The sequence below is a fragment of the Engystomops pustulosus genome, chromosome 1 (genome assembly GCF_040894005.1).
Source record: "Engystomops pustulosus chromosome 1, aEngPut4.maternal, whole genome shotgun sequence".
Classification (NCBI taxonomy): domain Eukaryota; kingdom Metazoa; phylum Chordata; class Amphibia; order Anura; family Leptodactylidae; genus Engystomops; species Engystomops pustulosus.
Window position 1 is genome coordinate 128,381,495 of NC_092411.1, and position 25,713 is coordinate 128,407,207.

A 25,713-nucleotide genomic window follows, 5' to 3' on the forward strand; every position below is an offset into this window, starting at 1 on the left:
AGCTTTGAACAGTTTTACCTCAGACATGTCTGATACATCTCCTGGCATTATACAGCCTCATATATACAGCTCTAGGATCCTGATCCCTATTATAAAATGAATAACTTTGCAGCCTGAAGCCCCCTTACATGAACTCTATATATCCCATTCTTGTAGCTCGTCCAAAATACAGGCCTTTGTAAATAAAACAAAAACCTCCCCTCAGTTCTACATAGAAATCCAAACCACAACAACCAGTCCAGTGTAACCTGCAGTTCTATCTACAATGCATTCCCTCTGTCCATTCGGTCCTCCACATACAGCTCAAATAAAAGAGTCACTCCAGCACTGCCATCATACAGTCCCCTGTAGAGGATCACACCTTTCCCTTAGACTCTCCCCATTTTGCCCTGCGCATCCTCACACAGATACTGCGCATTATCTTCGCTGCTTCCTGTTGTGGTCCGGTAGCCCCGCCCCTCCCCGTGACGTCATAGCCTCTTCTTCGTAGGAGCTGGCGGCTTGTGGTTGTGCGGGAGGTATGTCCGTCAGCTGTGGGCGCTCTAACATGGCGCCGGATGTGTTGCTGCATGTTGTGGCTGGGTTTATCTCTGTGCCCGCTGTGATATCTGCAGCAGTAGCAGGCAGATAGTGGAGAGTGTGCTCGTGCTGGTCACGTACACAATAATGGAGCAGTGCTATGGTGACTCTTCAGCTCCCCCAAACTGTATGAGCTGCTGAGAGGAGACGAGATAGAGCAGGCTGCCTCTCCTCACTTATTAACCCCTTCCCTGCTACTTGAACTAGATTCAGGAAGTGGAAGGCCCCATGCACACGACCGTCCGGGGGACGTATGTACGGCCGCAAGCTTGCAGCCGTACATACCCCCCCCCCCCCCCCCCCCCCCCCCCCCAGCAATGGCCGAACTGAGCGATACGGTTGCGGCATGTACTGCTCTGTACACGGAGAAAAGATAGGACATGCCCTACCTTTTCCTGTGTCACGGCGCCGTGTATCTCTATGGAGAGTGAAGGGGTCACCCCTCCTCCTCTCCATGGCGCAGGACGTGTTCCTGCTTGGCTATGGCCAGAGGGTCACAAGTTTGTGAGCATTTAGCCTAAGGCATACATACGTCCCCACATAGGTTGGCACTGGGCACACGGAGTCACCACTCCTCCATCGCCTCAAATGGGCATACGTTTGTGTGAAAGTAGCCTTAGGGTGATGCCTCATGTTAGCGTTTTGATTCCGTTTTGTAACAGAACGCATGCAATCGGCAATCACCACCCGGTGTCTCGCATTTACACAAAACAAGACACCGGGCCATTATGAAGCGGAATCAAAGGGCTAACGTGGGGCATGAGTGCAGACTGCTCCCACCTCATGAGGGGGAGACACACACTGGGTTCACATCACTTTTTCTGTATAGGCTAAGCATATAGAAGCCTATGAGGAGCGCGGTGCACAGTATTGCATTCCTCCTCAAGGCTTACAGAGCGCATAAGGACAGTGACATCACTGCACCATGCATCGGCAAAGTATCCCACTCCTTCCGACGTTTCCTTACGTTTTGCACAAAACATAATGTGAACCTAGCCTTATATGAGGCAAATGTGTGGTGTATCTAGTGCTGAAATGTTCCTGTAGCTGCAGTTTAACCCCTTATGACACAGCCTGGGATGCAGGGGCTGTAGGCTAAACGCCGGGAGGGGGGGGGCGGCAGGCGCTGCAGGCTACTTGCCCGGGGGGGCAGCAGGGGCTGCAGGCTACTCGCCGGGGGGGGGGGGCGGCGTTTGGGGCTGCAGGCTACTCGGAGGGGGGGGCAGGGGCTGCAGGCTACTCGCCGGAGGGGGGGGCAGGGGCTGCAGGCTACACGCCGGGGGGGGGGGGGGGCTGGTGTTAAAATTAGGTACCTTGGCTTATATAGTATATACGGTCAGAGGTCTCATTAACGCCTCACCACGCGTCACGCGTGATGAGGCGCCATTACCCCCCAAAATAATTGCCATGCGTAAAGTTACGCTTGGCAATTATTCCTTGTAGCGCGCAGGCTGAGCGGTTCGGCGCGCGCTGCAAAAGAGGTAGATGTCTGTAGCGCAATCACAGCGCACGCCGGGCCGCTCAGCGGGACACGTGACACAGTGATCTGTGTCAGCAGCGCTCCAGAGCGAGAGCGCAGGCCCCGGGAAACCTGTGGATAGCAGGGCTGCTGCTCCCTGTCCTGCTCTATCTCTACCTGCCCGCAGATCCCAAAGGGACTTAAGAGCAAGGCCAAGTGAGTGTGTGCAGTGTGAGTGTAGTGTTCTGTGTCTGCAGTGTGAGTGTAGTGTTCTGTGTCTGCAGTGTGAGTGTAGTGTTCTGTGTGTGCAGTGTGAGTGTAGTGTTCTGTGAGTGTAGTGTTCTATGTGTGCAGTGTGAGTGTAGTGTTCTGTGAGTGTAGTGTTCTATGTGTGCAGTGTGAGTGTAGTGTTCTATGTGTGCAGTGTGAGTGTAGTGTTCTGTGTGTGCAGTGTGAGTGTAGTGTTCTGTGTGTGCAGTGTAGTGTTCTGTGTGTGCAGTGTAGTGTAGTGTAGTGTTCTGTGTGTGCAGTGTGAGTGTAGTGTTCTGTGTGTGCAGTGTGAGTGTAGTGTTCTGTGTGTGCAGTGTGAGTGTAGTGTTCTGTGTGTGCAGTGTGAGTGTAGTGTTCTGTGTGTGCAGTGTGAGTGTAGTGTTCTGTGTGTGCAGTGTGAGTGTAGTGTTCTGTGTGTGCAGTGTGAGTGTAGTGTTCTGTGAGTGTAGTGTTCTGTGTGTGCAGTGTGAGTGTAGTGTTCTGTGTGTGCAGTGTGAGTTTAGTGTTCTGTGTGTGCAGTGTGAGTTTAGTGTTCTGTGTGTGCAGTGTGAGTGTAGTGTTCTGTGTGTGCAGTGTGAGTGTAGTGTTCTGTGAGTGCAGTGTGAGTGTAGTGTTCTGTGTGTGCAGTGTGAGTGTAGTGTTCTGTGTGTGCAGTGTGAGTGTAGTGTTCTGTGTGTGCAGTGTGAGTGTAGTGTTCTGTGTGTGCAGTGTGAGTGTAGTGTTCTGTGTGTGCAGTGTTCTGTGTGTGTAGAGTGAGTGTAGTGTTCTGTGTGTGTAGAGTGAGTGTAGTGTTCTGTGTGTGCAGTGTGAGTGTAGTGTTCTGTGTGTGCAGTGTGAGTGTAGTGTTCTGTGTGTGCAGTGTGAGTGTAGTGTTCTGTGTGTGCAGTGTGAGTGTAGTGTTCTGTGTGTGCAGTGTGAGTGTAGTGTTCTGTGTGTGCAGTGTGAGTGTAGTGTTCTGTGTGTGCAGTGTTCTGTGTGTGCAGAGTGAGTGTAGTGTTCTGTGTGTGCAGAGTGAGTGTAGTGTTCTATGTGTGCAGTGTGAGTGTAGTGTTCTGTGAGTGCAGTGTGAGTGTAGTGTTCTGTGAGTGCACTGTGAGTGTAGTGTTCTGTGAGTGCACTGTGAGTGTAGTGTTCTGTGAGTGCACTGTGAGTGTAGTGTTCTGTGTGTGCAGTGTGTGTGTAGTGTTCTGTGTGTGCAGTGTTCTGTGTGTGCAGTGTGTGTGTAGTGTTCTGTGTGTGCAGAGTGAGTGTAGTGTTCTGTGTGTGCAGAGTGAGTGTAGTGTTCTATGTGTGCAGTGTGAGTGTAGTGTTCTGTGAGTGCACTGTGAGTGTAGTGTTCTGTGAGTGCACTGTGAGTGTAGTGTTCTGTGTGTGCAGTGTGTGTGTAGTGTTCTGTGTGTGCAGTGTGTGTGTAGTGTTCTGTGTGTGCAGTGTGTGTGTAGTGTTCTGTGTGTGCAGTGTGTGTGTAGTGTTCTGTGTGTGCAGTGTGAGTGTAGTGTAATGTTCTGTGTGTGAGTGGAGTGTGTTCTGTGTGTGCTGTGTGAGTGTAGTGGAGTCTGTGCTGTGTGAGTGTAGTGTAGTGTGCGCGGTGTGTGAGTGGAGTGGAGTGTGTTCTGTGTGTAGTGGAGTGTGTTCTGTGTGTGCTGTGTGTAGTGGAGTGTGTGAGTGTAGTGTGTGATGTGTGATTGTAGTGTAGTGTGCGCAGTGTGTGAGTGGAGTGTGTGCGGTGTATTACCGAAATTTTTATACTCCTCCTCGGGTAAAAATACTCCTCAAAAATGGTGAGAGGAGTATTTTTACCCTTCTGGAAAAATGTTAGTGCGACCTCTGTATACGGTAATAAAATATATATTTTTTTGTTTTTTTGGGGGTTAAAAGTAGAAAAAAACTGCTGCTACTAACTGTGAAATAAATATTGTTGTTTTTTTTCACCTTAGGTACGATTAGAGGACTTCCACTTCCACTGATGAGAAATGGCAGCTCTTTGTCCTCCGCCTTCTCCAGCTGTAGCAAAGACTCTTATCGCTATTGATGGTTACTCGCCACTTTTAGCTGCTACCTTTGCCTATTGGGACAATATTTTGGGACCTCGAGTGAGGCATATCTGGGCCCCAAAGACTGATGATGTTGTACTGAGCGATGGAGAGATTACATTTCTGGCTAATCACACCCTGAACGGTGAAATTTTGAGGAATGCTGAAAGTGGGGCCATTGATGTGAAATTTTTTGTGCTTGCAGAAAAGGGAGTGATTATTGTGTCTCTTATATTTGATGGCAACTGGAATGGGGATCGGAGCACATATGGCCTCTCTATCATCTTGCCCCAAAGTGAACTGTGCTTCTACCTGCCTCTACACAGAGTTTGTGTATCTCGCCTAAAACACATCATCCGGAAGGGTCGTATATGGATGCACAAAGTAAGTAAAGCTTTATGACATACTGTACATAAGGAGGGCATTCTGCCAAAATGTATGCTACTGACATTAATTCATTGAACCACATTTTTTTTTTAATTAACACATTGAAGACCAAGCCATTTTCAATTTGTTACTCAATGAGCTCCAAAAGCCATAATTTTTTTTTTAGTTTTTCATTTACAGAGCCAAATGAGAGTTTGTTTTCTGCAGGGCAAATTATACACACCTTACTGGCACCATTTAAAAATTGCATCACGGGAGGTGCGTTTCCACATTTTGCAGTACTATTACGTCAAGCTTCTGGCACCGCCTCCTGAACAGAGCCAGCACCAGAAGCTGACACCCGCCTCTAACACCTGTGATCAGAGATTCCTCCAATCGCAGGTGTTAACCTCTTACACGCCACAGTCACGCTTGATTTTAAAAAAATTTTCATTTTTCAATTTTTCATTAAATCCCTTTCACAAAAATGTTCCAAAAAGTGATTAAAAAAAGGTTCTGCGCTAAAATGGTACCACTGAAAATTACAACTCAACATGTAAAAAATAAGCCCTAAACCAGCTATTAAAGTTATGTCCGGGGGCGTGGCCTGATGCCGGACTGAGAAGGACGTGCGCCGCGGAGCTCCCGGGACCCGACACCCCATCTCCCTCCTAAGGCAGCCATCCCTCACTTGTGCCCGTTCCCCTCCGCCCCGGGGTGCCCCACACACCTGCCACTGTCCTCCGGTGCCGTTTTGGAGGCGGCTACGGACACCGCGCCGCTCCTCCGTGCTCCCCCGCGGCCGACCACGTGACCCGCGCGGCGCCCGCTCCTAGCCGCCCGGTGCAGCGGTAAACCGATCGCCGGGGACATTTTCCTGCACCTTGCTGCCTGGACATCGCTCCCACCGCCGAGGGCACTGTGACAGCGCTCCAGCCAGCCCTTCATCCTGCTGGAGGCGCCATCCTGTGGACTCCCCTGCGCTGCCTGAGGCCTAGGCGCGCAGGGTTAACCCTGTCACTGCTGGACTGATCCAGGACCAGGTAGGGAAGTAATTCCCCTGCTGCTGCCCACCTCTGCCCTGGGGACCCCAAGCTATACAGCCCAGCACTGAGTCCTCCATATTCCCAGGGATCCCCTGTTCCTGGGTTCTGTTTTATATTAACCCTTGCAGTCCTGCTGCAATACTCCACGTGGGTTTGGACTGTATCTCTGCTAACTACTGGACGCTAGGCTTCCTGATTGTTTATCACTGGCCCCCCCCTGCCCAGACGCCATGGGTAATCGGAGGAAGACGGCTAAAATGCTCAAAGCAGCGTCCGGGGTGTCTGCACCTCCTTCGGATGATGAATCCGTCCATGAAGATCCTCCATTCCAGTCCCTGGAACCCCTGGATGCGCAGGAATGCTCCACATCACAAGCCGTTCTGGAGCAGATACAGTCAAACGCTGCCAAAAAGTTAGGGAGATTCTCCCGCACACAGCCTTGCTCTCCTCAGGGGTCCCCAAACTCCTCTCCCTCCCTCTTTGAAGGCTCCCAGAGCCCGCCACAGCTTGTAAGCTATGAAGAGGGTGCTGATCCGTCTGACGCGGCCACGGAGTTGGATCGGAAATTTGCAGAGGTGCTGGCGGCCATTAACGGATGCCAATCCAAACTGGTCACCAAGGTGGATGAGCTGCGACAGGACTTTGTTCTATTACGACATGATGTCCACAAAGCCAAAGAGCGAATCACCGAAACTGAACGCAGAATATCTGAGGTGGAAGATGTCCAAAGGCCTATGCCGACACAGATCAGAGAGCTCCAGCGCCAAATGTCTGCATCCATCGACAGAGCTGACGACCTCGAAAACCGCCTACGGCGGAACAACGTCAGAGTGGTTGGCCTCCCCGAAAAAGTGGAAGGGTCTGACCCTGTATCCTTTTTTGAAAATTGGCTCAAAAATATGCTTCCTGCAGATACCTTCTCCCCGTTCTTCACAGTGGAAAGGGCCCATCGCGTGCCATCCCGCCCTGGCCCCCCAGGGGGCAATCCGAGACCCTTCCTGGCCCGGCTGCTGCACTTTAGGGACAGGGACTCTATCCTCAGGGCTGTCCGTACCAAGGGAGAAATTCTCTATGCCAACAGCAGAGTGTCCTTCTACCCTGATTTCTCTGCATCCGTCAGGAAACAGCGAGCACAATTCACCGAGGTCCGTGCTCGTCTCCGTGACAAGGGGTATAAATACTCCATGATGTATCCTTCCAAGCTCCGAATTGTGGACGGCCAGAAGACTCGTTTCTTCACCTGCCCAACCGAAGCACTTCACTGGGCTGATGCAGCCCCTCGGGCTCCTGCTGGGAGGCCCGCACCTCCTGAGTGACTGGACTCACATATCCTTTTATCTGATGTGCTATGACAATGCTGGACTTAGTCCTGAATAGTTATCTAGGGGTCCCAAATCACTGTTACAGTTTTCTAATATTTGTTTACACATTACGTGCCTCACAAATGTACCCTGTGATTGATTTGTGTTCTCTGTTTGGTCATATCGACCAGTGCGCCACATATGGCACTTCATTCTTTCCCTATTCCCCCCCCTCCTCCTCTCCCCTCCCCCTTCCCCCTCCCCTCCCCCTTCCCCCATCCCCCATCCCCTATCTCCTCTTTGGTTTTCTCTAAATATGGCTGCCTAATAACCTCCTGATCATATATACATTAAGGGTTGAAGGTCCCGGGACAAATGGTGTAGGTTTGTCTTGAGTTAGGGACCACTGTTCTACTATTTGACTGTTAGTGGGTATAGGTCTACACTACTGCTGTTAGGGTGTTAGACAGGGGGTTTGTATTCTTGGGATTGTTAGTTCAGTTCTGTTATATTTGTTATGCTCACTGTTGTCTGTCTGTCTATGTCTCTGTGGTATGAAAGGATGAATGCTTGGTTGCTCACGTCTCCTTCCCCACACCCCTTTCCCTTCCGCTAAGATGTCTTCACTTAAGGTAATGAGCTGGAATGTGAGGGGACTTAATTCTAAATTCAAGAGGGCTCTGATGTTAGATGTCATTAAGCGTCAAGCCCCTCACATTGTATGTATCCAAGAGACACACCTTACGGGTCAGAAGGTCCTCTCCCTGAAGCGGGCCTGGGTGGCTAGAGGGTATCATTCCTCCTACTCTGTCTACGCTAGGGGAGTATCCATACTCATATCCAAAGCGCTTCCCATAGTGGTCATACAGGTAGCGCCGGATCACTTTGGCCGTTATGTGATCATACATTGTGCCTTGTGGGGCTTTACCTTTACTATAGCGTCTATTTATGTCCCCCCTCCCTTTGATCCAGCTGTACTGCACCTAATATCCAGTAAGCTGGCTGCTATGCCTCCCAGTCCGATACTCTGCATTGGTGACTTCAATGCAGTCCCTAATCCCTCCTTAGATCGTACAAGTGGTCTGGACACAGGCTCGGTCCGTCTGAACGAGTGGCTCACCTCTCTAGACCTCGCCGATGTTTGGCGTAGTAAACACCCTCAAGAGAGAGAATATTCATTCTATTCCTCTGTGCACAGGAGCTTCTCTCGGATTGATCTGGCCTTTGTCTCCCCTGATATGTTGCCGCACGTTGACCAGGTATCCTATTGCCCACGCAGTGCATCAGACCACTCCGCCTTGCTCATTAGTCTCCTTATAGGCCCCCCCAGCGACTCCCGCGTATGGCGCCTGCACCCGGCCTGGCTCCAATCCCCAGCGGTCCTGAGTACTGTCAGGGCTGCGCACAGCGAGTTCTGGGATGTACACTCAACCCATCCTGATCCTCTCCTAGTCTGGGACTCGTACAAGTCCTCGGTGCGGGGGGCATTCATGTCAGGTGTAGCTGGCCATAGAAAGTCTCTAAACGCGCAGGAGGAGAGGCTGACCGCTGCACTGGTAAATGCAGAAAAGGAGTACCTAGAGAAACCTACTCCGGGGAATAAAAAGACTTGGGCTCAGGCGCAGAGGAACCATCTAGCTGTAGTGAAGGAGCGCACCAGTAAGCGCCTGCTAGCCAGGGAAGCGTCCATCTTTGAATTCGGAGATAAAAATGGGAAGCTGCTTGCGTATCTATCGCGGGCTGAACGTCCTTGTGCTTCCGTTCCCTCTATCCTTAACAGTAGTGGAACCCTGATCACAGAACCCCGGGCCATAAACATGGTATTTCATGAATTCTATTCCTCTCTTTACAGCTCCAGATTGTCCGCCCCTTCCGTCGAGATTTCCAGATTCCTTGACAGTCTTCCACTTTGGAGACTCACATCGGCACAGTCATCGGAGCTTGATGCTCCGCTCTCGGCGGAGGAGGTGGAACTGGCTATCCAATCGTTGCCCCTCGGTAAGACACCTGGACTTGATGGGCTGGGAGGTGAGTGGTATAGGGATAACTGTGAGACTCTGGTCCCCCTTCTCCTCAGACTGTACTCCGATGCGCTCGACAGTGGTTCCCTCCCTGACTCCATGCGAGAGGCCCTTATTGTAGTTCTTCCTAAGCCTGGCAAGGATCCCCTGCTTCCCGACTCGTACCGCCCAATTTCCCTCCTAAACTCAGATGTTAAAATCCTAGCAAAAATTCTGGCAACAAGGCTTAATAAAGTGATATTATCCTTGGTTCACCCGGACCAGACAGGCTTTATGCCTGGGAGGGGAACTGACATAAATATACAAAGACTACACCTGAATATAGCAGAGGCAGAGCGGTCTCCAGACCCTGGGTTTATCTTATCCTTAGACAATTGTAAGGCGTTTGACTCTGTGGAATGGGCATATCTGTGGACCCTTTTGCCTAGAATGGGTCTTGGCCCTCGATTTACAGCATTAGTTAAACTACTGTATAATGATCCCAAGGCTAGGGTGCGGACCAACCTTAACATCTCACCTACTCTCCCTATGGCCAGGGGCACTAGGCAGGGCTGCCCGCTATCTCCCCTCCTCTTCGCACTTGCCATTGAGCCCCTTGCTGTGGCGATCCGTCACTCTGATAGCATTAAGGGTATTACTAGAGGTCCTATCATTGAAAAGGTATCTCTCTATGCTGATGATACACTTGTATATCTTGGGGATTTGGGCCCCTCTCTAGAATCCCTCCTGTCCCTGATAGAACGCTACGGGGGGTTCTCAGGTCTCCGGGTTAACTGGGACAAATCGGTCCTTTTCCCCTTATCTGATGTAGGGGTACACTCCCTCCCCGTCCCAGTCCAGGTGGTGTCCACCTTTAAATATCTGGGAGTTCAGGTGTCACGCAGGGTCCAGGCATATACGGAGTTAAACATTACACCCTTGATAACTGCAACGGAATCACGCCTAAAAGCCTGGTCCACTCTCCCCCTGTCTTTGTACGGGCGTATTAACATATTTAAAATGATTTTTCTCCCAAAATTTCTATACCTTTTCCATGCCTGTCCTATACTACTTCCTAAGAGTCTGTTTAAACGCTTGGACGGCATTCTCAGGTCCTTCTACTGGCAGAGTAGTGCCCCGCGGTTCAGTTTAGCGCTGCTTCAGGCTCCCAAGTCTAGGGGTGGACTGGCTGCCCCGGATCTGTATCTTTATTACCTGGCTTCCCAGCTAGTATATGCCCAGTGGTGGATAGATATAGACATGGGTAATGCAGCTACTGCACTGGCTGGTGCCCTGGTAGGTTCCTACGAGGCCCTTACAAACCTGCTGTACAGGTATAAGTCCCCATCTGATACCCCACTTCCCCTACGTACGGTAGCGGTGTGCTGGCGTAGGGCACAATCCCTGGTAGAACCGAGCAGCTCTCCCCCCCTCTCGCCTAGGACTCCATTGTGGCTCAATCCGTGGCTCTCTCACTTCCTCTCCCTCCCAGGCTGGACAATGTGGGGGGCAGCGGGGGTGAAATTTGTAGGCCAGCTCTTATCCCCGGAAGCAGAGTTACTCAGCTTTAACGAGATAAGGGAGAGACATACTGTACCCAATACGGCCAGCTTCCATTACACGCAACTGCGGCACGCATTCAAAGCCCAATTCGGCTCCTTCAGCCTGACAGTGAAATTCTCCAAACTAGAGACTCTGATGAGTACCCCAGACCTCCCTAAGCCACTCACTCAGTGCTATGCTCTCCTACAAGAGCAAAAGTCCAGACCGTTTGATAGAGCCTGTGAACGCTGGAGACAGGATATCCCTGACCTGTCAGATGATGACTGGAGGGAGGTCGAACTGTCCTACTTCACATCTGTAGTGAGTGCGAGGGACTTCCTGATCCAATCTAAATTCCTCCATCGAGTATACTTCACCCCTGCTAGACTATTCCGCATGGGAGCAATGCCCAATGATCTTTGCTTTCGCTGTCAGGCTGAAGTCGGATCCTTCCTGCATTGTGTCTGGTCCTGCCCTAGGGTCCATGTCTTCTGGTCTGAAGTGCTGGAATTCCTAAATATACACTTTGATTTCCCACGCTTGATGTCTCCCTCTGTGTGTCTCCTCGGCATCATAAATGAAGTTGTCAATGGCCACTATGACAAAATTTTCTTTAGGTTTGTCTTATACTACGCCCGAAAAGTGGTGGTGATGACCTGGAAGGACCAGGAGCCCCCTCCATTAAAAAGATGGATACTACTTATTAACAGTGTCATTCCCCACTACCGGTCCCTGTATACCAACAGGAAGTGTCCCCAGAAGTTTGACCGCATCTGGTCCAGATGGTGCGCGACTCCCCATACAGCCTTATAATCACATGTGACATATACTCCTCTCCATGATGAAGGAGACTGAGCGTGCTGGTATGTGTGTGTGTGTGTGTGTGTGTGTGTGTGTGACTGATTGTCTATGTGTCAATAGTTGTTTGTGTTGTATCAAGATGTCTGGCTGCAGTATCCTGCTGTTATATACTGTGTAATATCCCTCAGGTAGTTTTGTAACACAGCAAGAACCTGATTGTTACCATGGCTGTTGTATAATAATCCTGTAATGGGGGGAAGGAAATATGTGACAGACAATCTTGTTTTCTGGTTTTGTTTATTGTAATTGTATAAAATTTCAAAAATTGCAAAAATAAATACTTTTAAAAAAAAAAGTTATGTCCCAAAAGATGGCGATACGAAAACAAATGAGCCTATGTATGTCCAAATTGCCAAAAAAATAAAGATTGTATAGCCAATAAAAAGTGACAATGCATAATCTACTCTGAATGGCGCAGCTTTTCTTCGATGCCCTGGCGTGTTCCCATACAGCAGGCATTTTACATTGTTATACTGGGGAGAGATGGGGTATCAAACTTTTATGAAAAATCAATTTAGTCAAATATATTTTAATTTCAAAATTGCATCCAATTTTTTTTTAAACCCTGTAAAACAATTAAAGGGTTAACAAACTTCATAAAAGTTGTTTTACGTACATTGAGGGGTTTAGTTTTTTTCTTGAAAATGTGAAAAATCATACCTAAAGTTCAAAGCCCCAGAACATCCTACAAAAACGAGAGGACGCATAAAAAACCATGGAGACATAAAGTAGACATTCTGTAAATATGAGTTATTATGTTTTTTTGAGAAAAAAAAGATAGAGAATTTTGAAAATCGAGAATTTTTCCGAATTTTTATCAAATATCTTATTTTCTCATAAATAAATGCGAAACATACCACCAAAATTTTTCAACTAACATGAAGTACAAAGTGTCACGAGAATACAATTCCCAATTAACTTGGATATGTTAAAACGTTCCGAAGTTATAACCAGTTTCAGTGACACAGGGCAGATTTGAAAAAATGGGCCGTGTCAGGATGGTGAAAAGTGGCTCCGGGTTAAAGTGAATCAGCCAGTATGAAAAAGGATAAAACACTAAAAATCCTCACCTACGATTCTCTTCATCTTGATCTTCGCTAGTCTTGACACCTAGAAAAGAAACTTATTAGCAGAGCGTCAGGATCCCGGCGCTCCGGGCTGCTTATTATTCACGCCCCCAGATCCTATTCCTCTCTGCGTTTGCGGCTCAAGCAGCCTTTTACTACAGTCCTCACTCCCATGACTGTCGGGTTGCAAACAGACCATGGGACTGAGACCTGCAGTCAGGTAGGCTCACATAAAGGAAGTGTTTTTTTGTTTTGTTTTTTTCCGTTTTGCTTTCAGTAAGGTATCATATTTTATTCTCTGGTTGTAACATAGTCTTTTCCGCTCTATCTTTGTTCAGGGCCAGAGCATTATTTCCATGCTGACTGGAGAAGTTATCCCTATTATGGAGCTGCTGTCATCGATGAAGTCTCATGGAGTTCCTGAAGAAATAGATGTAAGCCTTTAAATCCAGCGGATTGAGGAGAAAGTCTCTAAATGCAGACATCATAGCTCTTTGCCCTCCTAAGCTATGTCTGCTGTAATTCAGGAATACAGAAAAATGCATTGGTCCCAGCTTCCCCAATATATAGCCTGCCAGCCCCTGCTCCAGTGTATATAGCCTGCCTGCCCCTGCCCCAGTGTATATAGCCTGCCAGCCCCTGCCTCAGTGTATATAGCCTGCCAGCCCCTCCCCCGGTGTATATAGCCTGCCAGCCCCTCCCCCAGTGTATATAGCCTGCCAGCCCCTCCCCCAGTGTATATAGCCTGCCAGCCCCTGCCCCAGTGTATATAGCCTGCCAGCCCCTGCCCCAGTGTATATAGCCTGCCAGCCCCTGCCCCAGTGTATATAGCCTGCCAGCCCCTGCCCCAGTGTATATAGCCTGCCAGCCCCTGCCCCAGTGTATATAGCCTGCCAGCCCCTGCCCCAGTGTATATAGCCTGCCAGCCCCTGCCCCAGTGTATATAGCCTGCCAGCCCCTGCCCCAGTGTATATAGCCTGCCAGCCCCTGCCCCAGTGTATATAGCCTGCCAGCCCCTGCCCCAGTGTATATAGCCTGCCAGCCCCTGCCCCAGTGTATATAGCCTGCCAGCCCCTGCCCCAGTGTATATAGCCTGCCAGCCCCTCCCCCAGTGTATATAGCCTGCCAGCCCCTCCCCCAGTGTATATAGCCTGCCAGCCCCTCCCCCAGTGTATATAGCCTGCCAGCCCCTCCCCCAGTGTATATAGCCTGCCAGCCCCTCCCCCAGTGTATATAGCCTGCCAGCCCCTCCCCCAGTGTATATAGCCTGCCAGCCCCTCCCCCAGTGTATATAGCCTGCCAGCCCCTCCCCCAGTGTATATAGCCTGCCAGCCCCTCCCCCAGTGTATATAGCCTGCCAGCCCCTCCCCCAGTGTATATAGCCTGCCAGCCCCTCCCCCAGTGTATATAGCCTGCCAGCCCCTGCCCCAGTGTATATAGCCTGCCAGCCCCTGCCCCAGTGTATATAGCCTGCCAGCCCCTGCCCCAGTGTATATAGCCTGCCAGCCCCTGCCCCAGTGTATATAGCCTGCCAGCCCCTGCCCCAGTGTATATAGCCTGCCAGCCCCTGCCCCAGTGTATATAGCCTGCCAGCCCCTGCCCCAGTGTATATAGCCTGCCAGCCCCTGCCCCAGTGTATATAGCCTGCCAGCCCCTGCCCCAGTGTATATAGCCTGCCAGCCCCTGCCCCAGTGTATATAGCCTGCCAGCCCCTGCCCCAGTGTATATAGCCTGCCAGCCCCTCCCCCAGTGTATATAGCCTGCCAGCCCCTCCCCCAGTGTATATAGCCTGCCAGCCCCTCCCCCAGTGTATATAGCCTGCCAGCCCCTCCCCCAGTGTATATAGCCTGCCAGCCCCTCCCCCAGTGTATATAGCCTGCCAGCCCCTCCCCCAGTGTATATAGCCTGCCAGCCCCTCCCCCAGTGTATATAGCCTGCCAGCCCCTGCCCCAGTGTGTAGCCGGCCTCCTTGTCTCGTCGTACAGCCGGCTCTCTGCCCCGTCGTGCAGCCAGTTCATTTGAAAAAAAAAATCAAAACTCACCTTACCAGCTGCACCCGCGGGTCTTCAGTGCGATACGTCGGTCAGCTGCCGGCACACACAATACCAATGCAGTGGCTGACGTCAGATAATGTGACATTGCACGGACCTGCTGCCGGATGGATCGCACAAAAGACCTATGGGGACCGCCGGAAAGGTGAGTTTTGATTTCTTTTTTTGACTCCAGTATAAGCCGAGTTCGGATGTGAAATTGCTGGCTTGTGAAACAGTGAAAACTTATACCGAGGGCCTTACCTACCTCAGAGAAGGAGTATATTCTTGACTTTTGCTCCCTATATGATCCTCATTGGCTCAGTGAAAGTGTACCTGGCTTCAGCAGCATGAGGGTTGTAGTTTGCTTTATACATTGCCCAAGTCTATTTAGGTCACTCTCTTCATGCTTTGTGCCCCTGAAGAGAAGATTGCCGCTCTCTTGAGCATTTCATATGGCACACCTTTCTGACAGTCTCTCTCAACCTTAAAAAAAAAAAGAGGAAAAATATTTCTGGCTGCTTTTTATAAGGGAAGAATGGGTGTAAAAGTAAAAGAAGCATAATGCCACCATCCCCTGCTGCTTCCATGCTGACTCTACATGGTTCCCCAATACTTTCTGCCCCTCTTGGTGTGCTCGACCAATCACTGGCAACAAGAAGCTGTGAGCAGCTGAGGTCTTTGGAATCATGACAGTAAAACATGGTAGAGGATTTGTGAGGTGGCTAATGTTTATTATATATGTGTCAATTTATTTTAAAAATATTTTATTGACTTACTTTGGACTATTGGTTAGAGACCTTTTCTGCAATTTATTTATCCAATCTGTGCGGTGATCTATTTAGCATTTTCTATTTATTTATCCATCCTACTACAGTAATATCCAATCTGAACTACTCTGCCTCTTTTATTAATTATTTTTCATCCCACTGATATCCAGCGAGGACTATTGTGTAGTCACCTATTCCTACTTTGTTTTCTAGATCTCCACTACCGTTCTCAATGATGACGATATAGGTGACAGCTGCCATGAAGGTTTCCTAAGCAAGTATGTCATCTCAGCATAGTTTCCTAGCTTTTTATGTCATTTTGATGTGCTCCATAAGGATTAAGCCCAGACATTGTGTTTTGCTGTAGGTTACATGTGCATACAAAACACCTCTTTGTGCTTCACTTTAAATCTACCTTGGACCAACAAGTACTTGTTATTTCATTTTACACAAAATGTGTGTTCCAATCTCATTTCCAGAGTCTAAATTGTGATAAAGTGGGCCTTTCTTTTGCTTCTTAGCCAATAGTTTCTCAATTTTCATGGTGCTTGAGAACAGGAGGTGTCCGCTTCTAGTGTGGGATGACTGAATGAGCACAGTAGGTGTTGTCATGATGTAGAATCTAACTGCTGCGCAACAACTGCTATAAGGAGCCATGTAGATAAAGCTTCTAAATCAATAAAGCTCAAAGAAGGTGTTTTCCTAGCAGTCTGCTGTACAGTAGTGTAGAAAAGCATGTGTCTTGATCTTTTGTGGAGTGCTTCCCGCTGCTGCTCTTAGTGTTCAGTAGTAAAGGTAAGGAAATATTATATACTCCTTACACACAGATGGTGCTGAAATGTTATGACCAGCTTTAGGTCTAATAGCTTTATTAGATGCCAGAGGGAGCAGTCTATAAACCGTTGTGGCTACTCCCCAGAAACATATATCAATCATACTGCTGTAATATTGGAAACCACCAGGATAACTTGATCCAATATTCTCATCAACAGTCATCTTAAAATAATACCATTTATTGCCTATACTGCCTCTGACCATCTGTTCCCTAAACCTTCACTAAGTGGACTGTCCCTATTATTAAACAAGTTCATAAACCCGCTCAGGTCCCGTATCATTTTCTGTCTCTCTTGTTTACCCTGACATTCTCTCTGGCTGGAGCTCCTGTAGTTTTCTTGATGGTCGCCTGTATATTCGGAAGGCTCACTCAGCATGGGCAGTGGAGCTTGAAAGGTTTCCAGCGCAGCGCCTCTTATTTTCTAAAAGTACAATCTTTGATGGCTCAATCAAAATACCAAGGTGCTTCTTTACTGTTCCCATTACTGCACATGTCTGGTGTTATATTTTAGAACATTTTACTTTTAAATTCTTAAATCTTATTGTTTAAGGGATATTAGAAACTATGTCTCCTTAATACAGAATAAATTTCAGTTCAGCATTTCAGTTCACAGTGGGCATGGCCAAAAGTTACAATGCACCCTCTTACCCAATTTTGTGAATGGAGCTGACATACATTTTATTATATAGGCTTTATTTAAACAATTGGATTACAAGTTGGACTTGATGGACTTGCATCTTTTCCCAACCGTATATACTAGGATACTTTAAAATACTTAAAGGGTTTGTCCACTTGAAGCACATTCCGGAATAAAATTGATATTTTTAATGATTTTAATCATGGGATGTACCTCTTGAACACAGCCTGTGCCAACAAATGTAGTGCTTCTGTGGTCACCAATCCAAAATGAGATACATTTATTGATATTTAATATTGTTGATTTATATTACAGATCAGTCTTATTATAAAAAGTGTCAGATTAATGTTCACATGCTTCCAGCATGGTGCATTGATTTTATTCACGTGTGAGTAGTGAAAATGTAGACTTCATGCATTCCACATATACTCGTATATAGCATTATGTGCACAGATAAGTAGCTAACAAATACATACCATGAGTCTACTGTACTGTTAAATACCTATTTTACATGTTGTGTTCTTGCATTGACAGTGCCATCAGCTCACATCTGCAGACGTGTGGCTGCTCTGTGGTGGTGGGTAGCAGTGCAGAGAAAGTAAATAAGGTAATTCCTCAATTATATTTGTTTCAGCCAGTTATCCTTTTGGGTTCCACTCCAGCCAGATTTTCCCAGTAATGTAAAGGCTATTCGGTATCTAATGATAACAAATGATACTAGATAGAGATTTTTCATGACAGAAGATTGCTCAGAAAATAAATCTCTTAAAAAGTGCATTGGGTCACAGTAGGTTTTTAGCCCCGGTTGTGAACAAGAATGTTGTCCTTCACTGTTAACAAGCAAAGATCTTAGCAGTGGGCAGCACTATAAAAATTTCTCATTCCCAACAGTTCTGCAATAATACTATAGCAGTGGTACTTTACCATTTTGTAACCAAGGACAGGCTGCATGCATATATTTTTTCGAGAGACATATTAATGCTTCCTTCACTGCGGCAGTCCCCTTATTAATGCCCTCTTCCCATGCAGCAGGCCCCTTATTAATTCCCATTTCCTGGCAGCAGGCCCCTCATTAATGCCCCTTGTTGATGCACACTCCCCTGCAGCAGGTCCCTTATTAATGCCCCTTGTTGATGCTCTCTTTCTTGTGGCAATCCCCTAGTGATGTTAACACAATAAAGATCGTTTTAACCCCTTACTTTACAATTTTACTCAGTTTTATTGCTGTTTTAGCTCCTATCACTCGGTAGGCTGCTCAGTGCAAAATCCCAGAATATTCCTAGTTGCCCACGGCAACCGATCACAGCTCCCCTTTAAAATATTCATGAGCACTGGTAAAATGAAAGCTTAGCTGTAATTGGTTGCCATGGGCAACTAGGAATATTATGACTTTCAGACAGCTTGATAAATCTGCCCAAGTGTGTCTGAGCTCTGTGCAGGGGGCATGGCTACAGGTTCAGAGCAGAAAGACCTATAAACACGGCACAATCCAAGATGGCGGCCTGACCCTAAAGTCAGAAATTACAGGGTCGTGTCTAGGGGCAGCTGGAATTGTGTACAGCAGGACTGATAGAGACAGGCTGGACTTTTTAACAAAAATACAGCATTTCACAGATATAACAGTGAATTAGAGAAAGTTGTATTTTGTTATCCTGGGTACATATGAGAAACTTGTCTTCGTAGGAATACCCCTTTAATGACCATTTCCCAGCAGCAGGCCCTTTGTTGATGCCCCTTCCCTACACAAGGACCTTTTTTAATGCCCCCTTCCCTATGCCAGCCAGTTTTTAATGCCCCTTGTTGATTCCCCCTTTCCTGCATTGAATACCAGGTTTAGAAGGAGTTAAAGGAAATATACCATCAAAATCAAGTATGATAAACCAGGGACACTTACTCATAGACCCTGGCACTGTAACTATGGTAATCTTGTATTTGTTATCCATGGCATCCTTTCTTCTAAATTCAACTTTTAAAATTATGCTCACCACTTTGCTGTAATCTCACAGTGGGAGGGGAGAAGTGCTCCTGCATGGTTTAACAGCCTATAAAGCTGCAGCAGTAACGTCCCCCCAGAGCCCTTTTGGTTTGTTAGAATAATTGATTTAATAGGAAGGAAGCCAAGGATAACAAATATAAGAAGATTATCACAGTCATGGTGCCAGGATCTATGGGTAAGTGCCCCTGGTTTGCATCATTTTTATTTTGATATCCTTAAGTATATCCAGTCAATATGTGGTAGTAACAAATTAAAACCATAAAAAATAGAACTTGTCTTGCAGAAAAAAGCCCTGAACCAGCTACATCTGTGCAACAATGTTTATGTAACAATGAGAAAACTTGAAAAAATGGCTATGGTTAATTTCAAACAGCAGCAGTACTGACAGTGCACCAAGTGCAGGAGAAATATATAATGTATGTGTGTGTAAGTACAATAGGCAGGTTGGTGTTTTAAATATAATGCATTAAATAAATTTCTATTTCTCTCTCCCCTTTGGTAAAGATGGTGAGGACTCTTTGCCTCTTTCTTTCTCCCGCAGAGAGGAAATGCTCCAGACTTTGCAGAGCTGAATCTTCTTTCAAGTATGAATCGGGTCTGTTTGTGCAAGGGCTGCTTAAGGTCAGTCCATTTAGACCTGGGTTTATCAGACCAAATCCATTACATTATAGTATCTCTTATGTTGTCAGTGATAGCTTGATGTGAGACATGTGTCACTTGATTTGAGATGACCATATAGAAGAGAGCACAAATAAAAATGTATGTATGTCACAGTTAAGAATTAGAAAGTGGTATTGTCTTGTCAAAAGGAACAAAACCCTACAGCCCCTTACACAGTAAGCTGTCCATCTCACTTACTGGCTAGGATGTCCTGGCTGAACTCTGACAACTGGAACTGAGCTGACATGCCCAATTCAACACCAGTTGTCAGTGTTCGGGCTGGATTTTCAAGCCAGCACATGCTGTGAGTTGAACATGTGACACTCGCTACTGAGTAAGGGGCCTAAGTTTGAGTTTTCAGTGACATGTAAGTGTTGAATTTAAATTAAAAATCACGCTAAACAGGTTTTGCCTTTCTAGTTATTTAGGCTGTGTCATTTATAGCGGATCACAGGGATGTGATACCCATCACCCTTCCAAATATCTGTTTCACTCTACAAGCTGAGCCACCATTCTCTTTCACTTCAATGAGAGGAGCACCTGCAATGAGCAGGAAAGGCCACTACACTAAGGGCTGAACTACCTGCCTCCTGTTCTGACCTTTATAGTACTGGCTTCACTGTAAAATGAAGAACTTGCATGGTATTGGCATATTTATCTAATTGGAACTGAGCTGCACTTTTTATGAATCTTAATGCAATCCAACACTTTTCAGAAGTGAATTCTGTATACTCAAATATCATATTGCAATGCAAAAAAAACACCCTAAGTATGAATAGGACACCTTATGCAAATTGACACAGAGGCTAGTTTATTAAAACTGTCTGAGAGCAAAAGTGTTTAAGATGGCAACCAATCAGAGCTCTGCGTTCATTTTATAAACTTATGTGGGAAAATGACAGTTGAGCTCCCATTGGTTGTTATGACCAACATTTTTCCCATCAAAAACTTTTGATAAGATTTTTATTTAGTATATATGCAATGAGTAGTAGTAGAGCTATTTGTACATTGTAGTTGATTAATAAAATGTATGCTTGTTTAATTAAAATATAAAAATTTTAAATAAATAAAATACATCCACAACTCAATTGATTTCAGGACACAACTGGAAGCTTTGTGCTGCCATTTCGTCAGGTGATGTATGCTCCATATCCTGCCACACATATTGATGTTGATGTTAACACAGTAAAGCAGATGCCACCTTGCCATGAACACACATACAACCAGCGCCGATACATGAGGGCTGAACTGGCTGCTTTGTGGAAGGCCACTTCAGATGAAGAGATGGCAGGCGATTCGGTCATACACACAGATGAAAGCTTCACCCCTAACTTGTAAGTGCAGCCTATGTAACACTCAGTGTTCTGTCTTTCAGCATTTCCTTTAATAGAGTTCCTGCTGTGCAAACTTGTCTTGTCATACGACAACATTTTTCGTGATGCTTTAGATGAGTGACATCTTAAGTGTATAAATGCTAATCTGAAAATGTTTGCAAATATTGATGGAAAATTTTATAAGTAGGAAGCCTGCAGTCAGCCGCATAGTTGAGCAGATGAATGGATGGGTATGGGATGGTTGCTGGCAGTAAGCAAGTGTCTAATGAAATGCTAATTTCATCCAATTCCTTGTACAGAAGCGACCACTTTTCCACTCAGAAGGTTGGATGACTAGCACATTTCTACTCAGTCTTTACTGTAGTTAAACATTGACAAACCATTGAATTATTTGGTTGTTGGGTATACTTTAATATATATACTTTTTATGCATTGTGTTACTTCATACATTTTCATTTACCCATGTACATTTTTTTTCTTCCAGGAATATTTTTCAAGACATTTTACACAGAGATACATTTGTCAACAACTTTTTGGAACAGGTAGTGTATATACTTTTTTTTTTTTTTCTAGAAACTTCAGGGGACATTTATCAGGAAATTAGAGTTGGTGTTTTTATCCTCAATTACTTTTTTATCTTATGCTCTTATTTAACATGTCCACTGAGGGTACATATTTATAACCTAAATGTAATAGTTACAATGCATAATAATGTTATATCATGGTATAAAGTGTGTGTGTGTGTGTATATATATATATATATATATATATATATATATATATATATATATATATATATAATATATATATATATACACACATCTCAGTTTTCTGGCATTAAAATGTTTTTGATCCTTGTGACATAGAGGATGTAGGCGTGACCTCTCATAGCACTTCAATTTAACTACAATTTGTACCTGAAACTGGTATAAATTGTAGCTCAAACCTACGCCATTTCTCAGCATGCATAGATTTATGTTTCTGGCACACATAGGGTGAGAGTTACTCTAATTTATTTAAGAGGCACTGGATTCATCTGACATATTCACATAGGACAAGAGTGGTCTCGATAAATCACTTTCAACACATTCTGCTTTTAAGCTGTTGATATGGAAACCTGTGAAGCCAAAATTGCATATTCAGTGAGGATGCTTGGTGAACATGATGTGTGTTTCCAGCATTCCTCTATCACAACTATGATGTAAAGAGAATACCCATCTGCTATCCTGTTTGATGCATTATCCTAAGTACCATACTATAAAAGCATCTACTAACCTGCACTGCTCTGTCCCTATGTTTGTTGCTAACATTCCAGTACACCGTTCTGCAACAAGCAAATACAGCTAGAATTTTTTTAATACAAACTTTCAAAAGGTTTTCTTGTTTAGCCTCTGAGCACAAGGCATCAATGACTCCAGGTCTGTAGGCTATGGAATTAAATTGCTTTCATTTACAGCTTCAGTGCAGTAGATTTCACTTCACCAACCTGCGTGTTGACCCGATCAGTACTTTCAAGGAGATGTCCCATTGAAGATAACCCGCCTAGTATGACAGCTGCAGTAGAAAACAGATGATCAACAACGGTCTTGCTGTCAGCTGATAGTTTATCATGTTGCAGGAGAACAGTTATATGACTTGTGACTGATGAGATAAAAGGCTTACTATGTATTACATGGTCAGTGTCGAATGGTTCTTTAGGCTTATGGACAGGAGATGTACAAAGGAAACTTCCATTTTAACCCCTTCAGTGCTCAACCATATATGGGCTTTAAATCTACTATTTAAAATCGCAGTGGTGTTCTTCACTAGTTTTGACACACAGATCACCTGGAAAAGAAACTTAAAATTGGCAGCCCTGAGCGCTTCGAGCTCCTAATTATGCACAGCTCTCACACATCCCTCTCCCATGCACCATTTTGAATACATGGAACTTATTAATTAAATGGATGATCAAATTTAAATTAAAAGCTACTTTTAATACAGCATTTTGGTCAATTTGAAACTCTGTTCCCGCTGTTTTGTGATGTGTGCTTTGAGGATGCGTCACAGCTGCTACAGGCACAGGCCTTAGTGTTGACTTCAACAGCCACAGCACATCAATGCTAACATATATATATCAGGCAGCCCCCAGGTTACATACAAGATAGGTTCTTTGGGTTTGTTCTTAAGTTGAGTTTGTATGTAAGTCGGAACCGTATACTTTATTATTGTAACCACAGTCAAAATTTTTTGGTCTCTTTGACAATTAGATTTTAAAAATGTTGGATTGTCATAAGAACCAGGATAAACAATAAACCTTAATTACAGGCACCATTGATAACTGTTATAGCTGTTTATTGTAGCCTAGGACTAAAGTACAGAAAATTACCAAAATCCAGAGGTCCGTTTGTAACTAGGGGTCGTATGTAAGTCAGGTGTTCTTAAGTAGGGGACCGCATGTATGTATGTATATATATATATATTTTTTTTTTTTTTTTGTTACTATAGCATTATTTCTCAAAATTTAAGTTTTACTAATTGTATGGCATAAATAACCTGCTGGCTTTTATTATTATTTTAATAAAAGTGCACTTTTGTTCTAAATTGAGCTATTTTTTTTCTAGATATTCCAGTTGAAACCTAATCTTTCCCTTAGAAGTACGTTTTTGGCACAGTTTATGCTGATATTGCATCGGAAGGCACTGACATTAATAAAATACATTGAAGATGACACGTAAGTTCAACAGCCAAGAGTCTCTACACATTACAATCATGCTAATAGTTTTGTACACTGCTATCTCAATCATTTAGACATAAAGAAAAGAGATGACACACTTTGAATTCCGATTTTATGTACTACGTATATAATTAAAAAAATAAACCTTGATCATATTATAGGCAGCTCCCAGGTTACATACAAGATAGGTTCTTAACTTGAATTTATATGTAATTCAGAGCTGGTATACTGTAACTCCAGAAAAAAGACATTTTGTTCCTATGACCATTGGTTTTCAAAACTTTGTGCTGTCATGGGAACACGAATTATGAATAAAGTTTTATTACAGACATCTTACAGATCATTGCAGCCCTGGAATAAAGTAAAGCATCCAGAGATCTTCACCAGAGGCCACAGTGGGCAAGGGGTCCGTATGTAGTCCGTAAGTTAGGGACCACCTGTCTCTATGCAGCATCTAAGAAGGGCATAGAAATAGATGCACATAACTGGCCTGTGATATGTCATACAATGGAATTTATATATTTTTTAGGAATAATACATCTTTATTTATATAGCACCATCATATTACATAGCACTTTACAGATCATAGGATACATATACAAGCAAAATAAGATATTACAGACTAAACTCTTGGTCAGATTAAACAACAGGAGTGAAGGCCCTGCTCACAAGAGCTTTCAATCTATGATGCAAAGTAGAGTCTTGCACCTTTTTAGCAAATTTTTAGTTCCACATTTGATATTTACACATCCAGTCCTCTTTTAAAAATGGGTGGATTAGAAGGAGAGAAACTGTTGATGGTTAGTCATTCCATGTGTTTGTACACCAAATTTATCAGATGTGACTTTCTATAAAGGTAGAAATCTGGAATTATAAATTTTGCCATATTTGTGAAACCAGACTAGAGCAGTATGAACAGTAGACTGACGGGGGACATTAGGGGAGAATAACTGGAACAAATAGTGATATCATGTTGTCAAAGGCTCTTGCAATCTGCTAATTCCCTATTTATATTCCTCCCTCTTTTTTTATAGACAAAAGGGTAAGAAAGTATTCAAATCCATGCGTAACCTGAAAACCGATCTGGATCTGACAGCAGAGGGCGACCTCAACATTGTTATGTCTTTAGCTGAAAAGATCAAGCCAGGACTTCACTCGTTTATTTTTGGGAAGCCTTTTCACACCAGTGTACAGGAGCGGGATGTGCTAATGACTTTTTAGCTACAGATCACTGAGCACCTGGAACTCTAAAATGATTTCTTCCATATGCACTTGTTCACAGCCCTAGGGATTGCTAGGAAATATGGAGCAGTACAGAATTTTGTGATGTCTATTTTTAAGTTGGACTTGAAGTATCCCTTGAAGTATGTCTGCTTTACAAGAACATGATTTCAAGAACATAATATATTGTATGTGTGCATTATGGCGGTACATGATTTGTTTGTCTTACATTAGTATTTTATTTTATCTTCTAGTGCACACAATTTTGAGGAAAAGTCCCAAGTGCTTTTAAATGTATCAATTTTTTTTATAAGATTCTTTTTGCAACATTTATCATAAAAGTCTAAAAGTTAAACTGGTTTTGATGCCTATAACAACCAATCACAGTGTAGTTTTCATTTTATCACAGCAGTTTAACCACTTGCTTTCCACCTGATGACAAGAAACGCCAGACAGTTCATATTTGACAGCCATATTTCCCAAAGAGTAGGAAAAGATGATTATTATGCTCTCTGTGTTCTGTATACCCAGAATAAGAACTATGTGCATACATTGGCCATGCTCATTCCCATTAAGGGAATACAGTTAAAGATCATAATGTGTCAAAAATAAATATTATTTTTTTTAATGGTTCCAATAACATTGATTTCTGCAGCTGTATAAAAGCGACACGCAGGAGAGGGAAAAACAGTTTAAATGGTTTGTCCCAAGTTCAATTGTTACAGTATCCCCTATACACAGGAAATTGGGTTAGTGTAGGTCTATATGCTAGCACCTCCACCAAATCCAAGAGCTAGGGATCCATTCATGATCAAACAAACAGGTTGAGTCTCTTTTTCAACATCAATTGGGAGTGTCTGAAATGGCTTTTCTCAACTTTTTTTTGATGCTCCTATTGACACTGATTGGAGAAGACCGCATGTTCTGAACACAATTCGTAGGTGACAATTCTCCTCAATCAGGTACAGATATCTACCATGACTCCCAGCC

General features: G+C 45.0%; 1 protein-coding gene across 2 annotated transcripts; it reads left to right on the forward strand.

Moving 5' to 3' along the window:
• Nucleotides 1-375: 375 nt before the first annotated feature.
• On the forward strand, nucleotides 376-25,356 carry C9orf72 (C9orf72-SMCR8 complex subunit). Of its 2 annotated transcripts, none has more exons than XM_072153156.1 (10): nucleotides 376-518; nucleotides 4,246-4,725; nucleotides 12,863-12,958; nucleotides 15,538-15,602; nucleotides 17,331-17,403; nucleotides 19,297-19,413; nucleotides 20,551-20,786; nucleotides 21,271-21,328; nucleotides 23,390-23,499; nucleotides 24,537-25,356. In XM_072153156.1, the coding sequence occupies exons 2-10, from the start codon at nucleotides 4,282-4,284 to the stop codon at nucleotides 24,721-24,723; spliced, it is 1,386 nt and encodes a 461-aa protein (XP_072009257.1). In that variant the 5' UTR covers nucleotides 376-518; nucleotides 4,246-4,281; the 3' UTR covers nucleotides 24,724-25,356. The 2 variants fall into 2 exon arrangements, with proteins under 2 accessions (XP_072009257.1, XP_072009267.1); XM_072153166.1 differs by lacking the exon at nucleotides 376-518 and adding an exon at nucleotides 550-682.
• The last annotated feature ends 357 nt before the right edge of the window (nucleotides 25,357-25,713 follow it).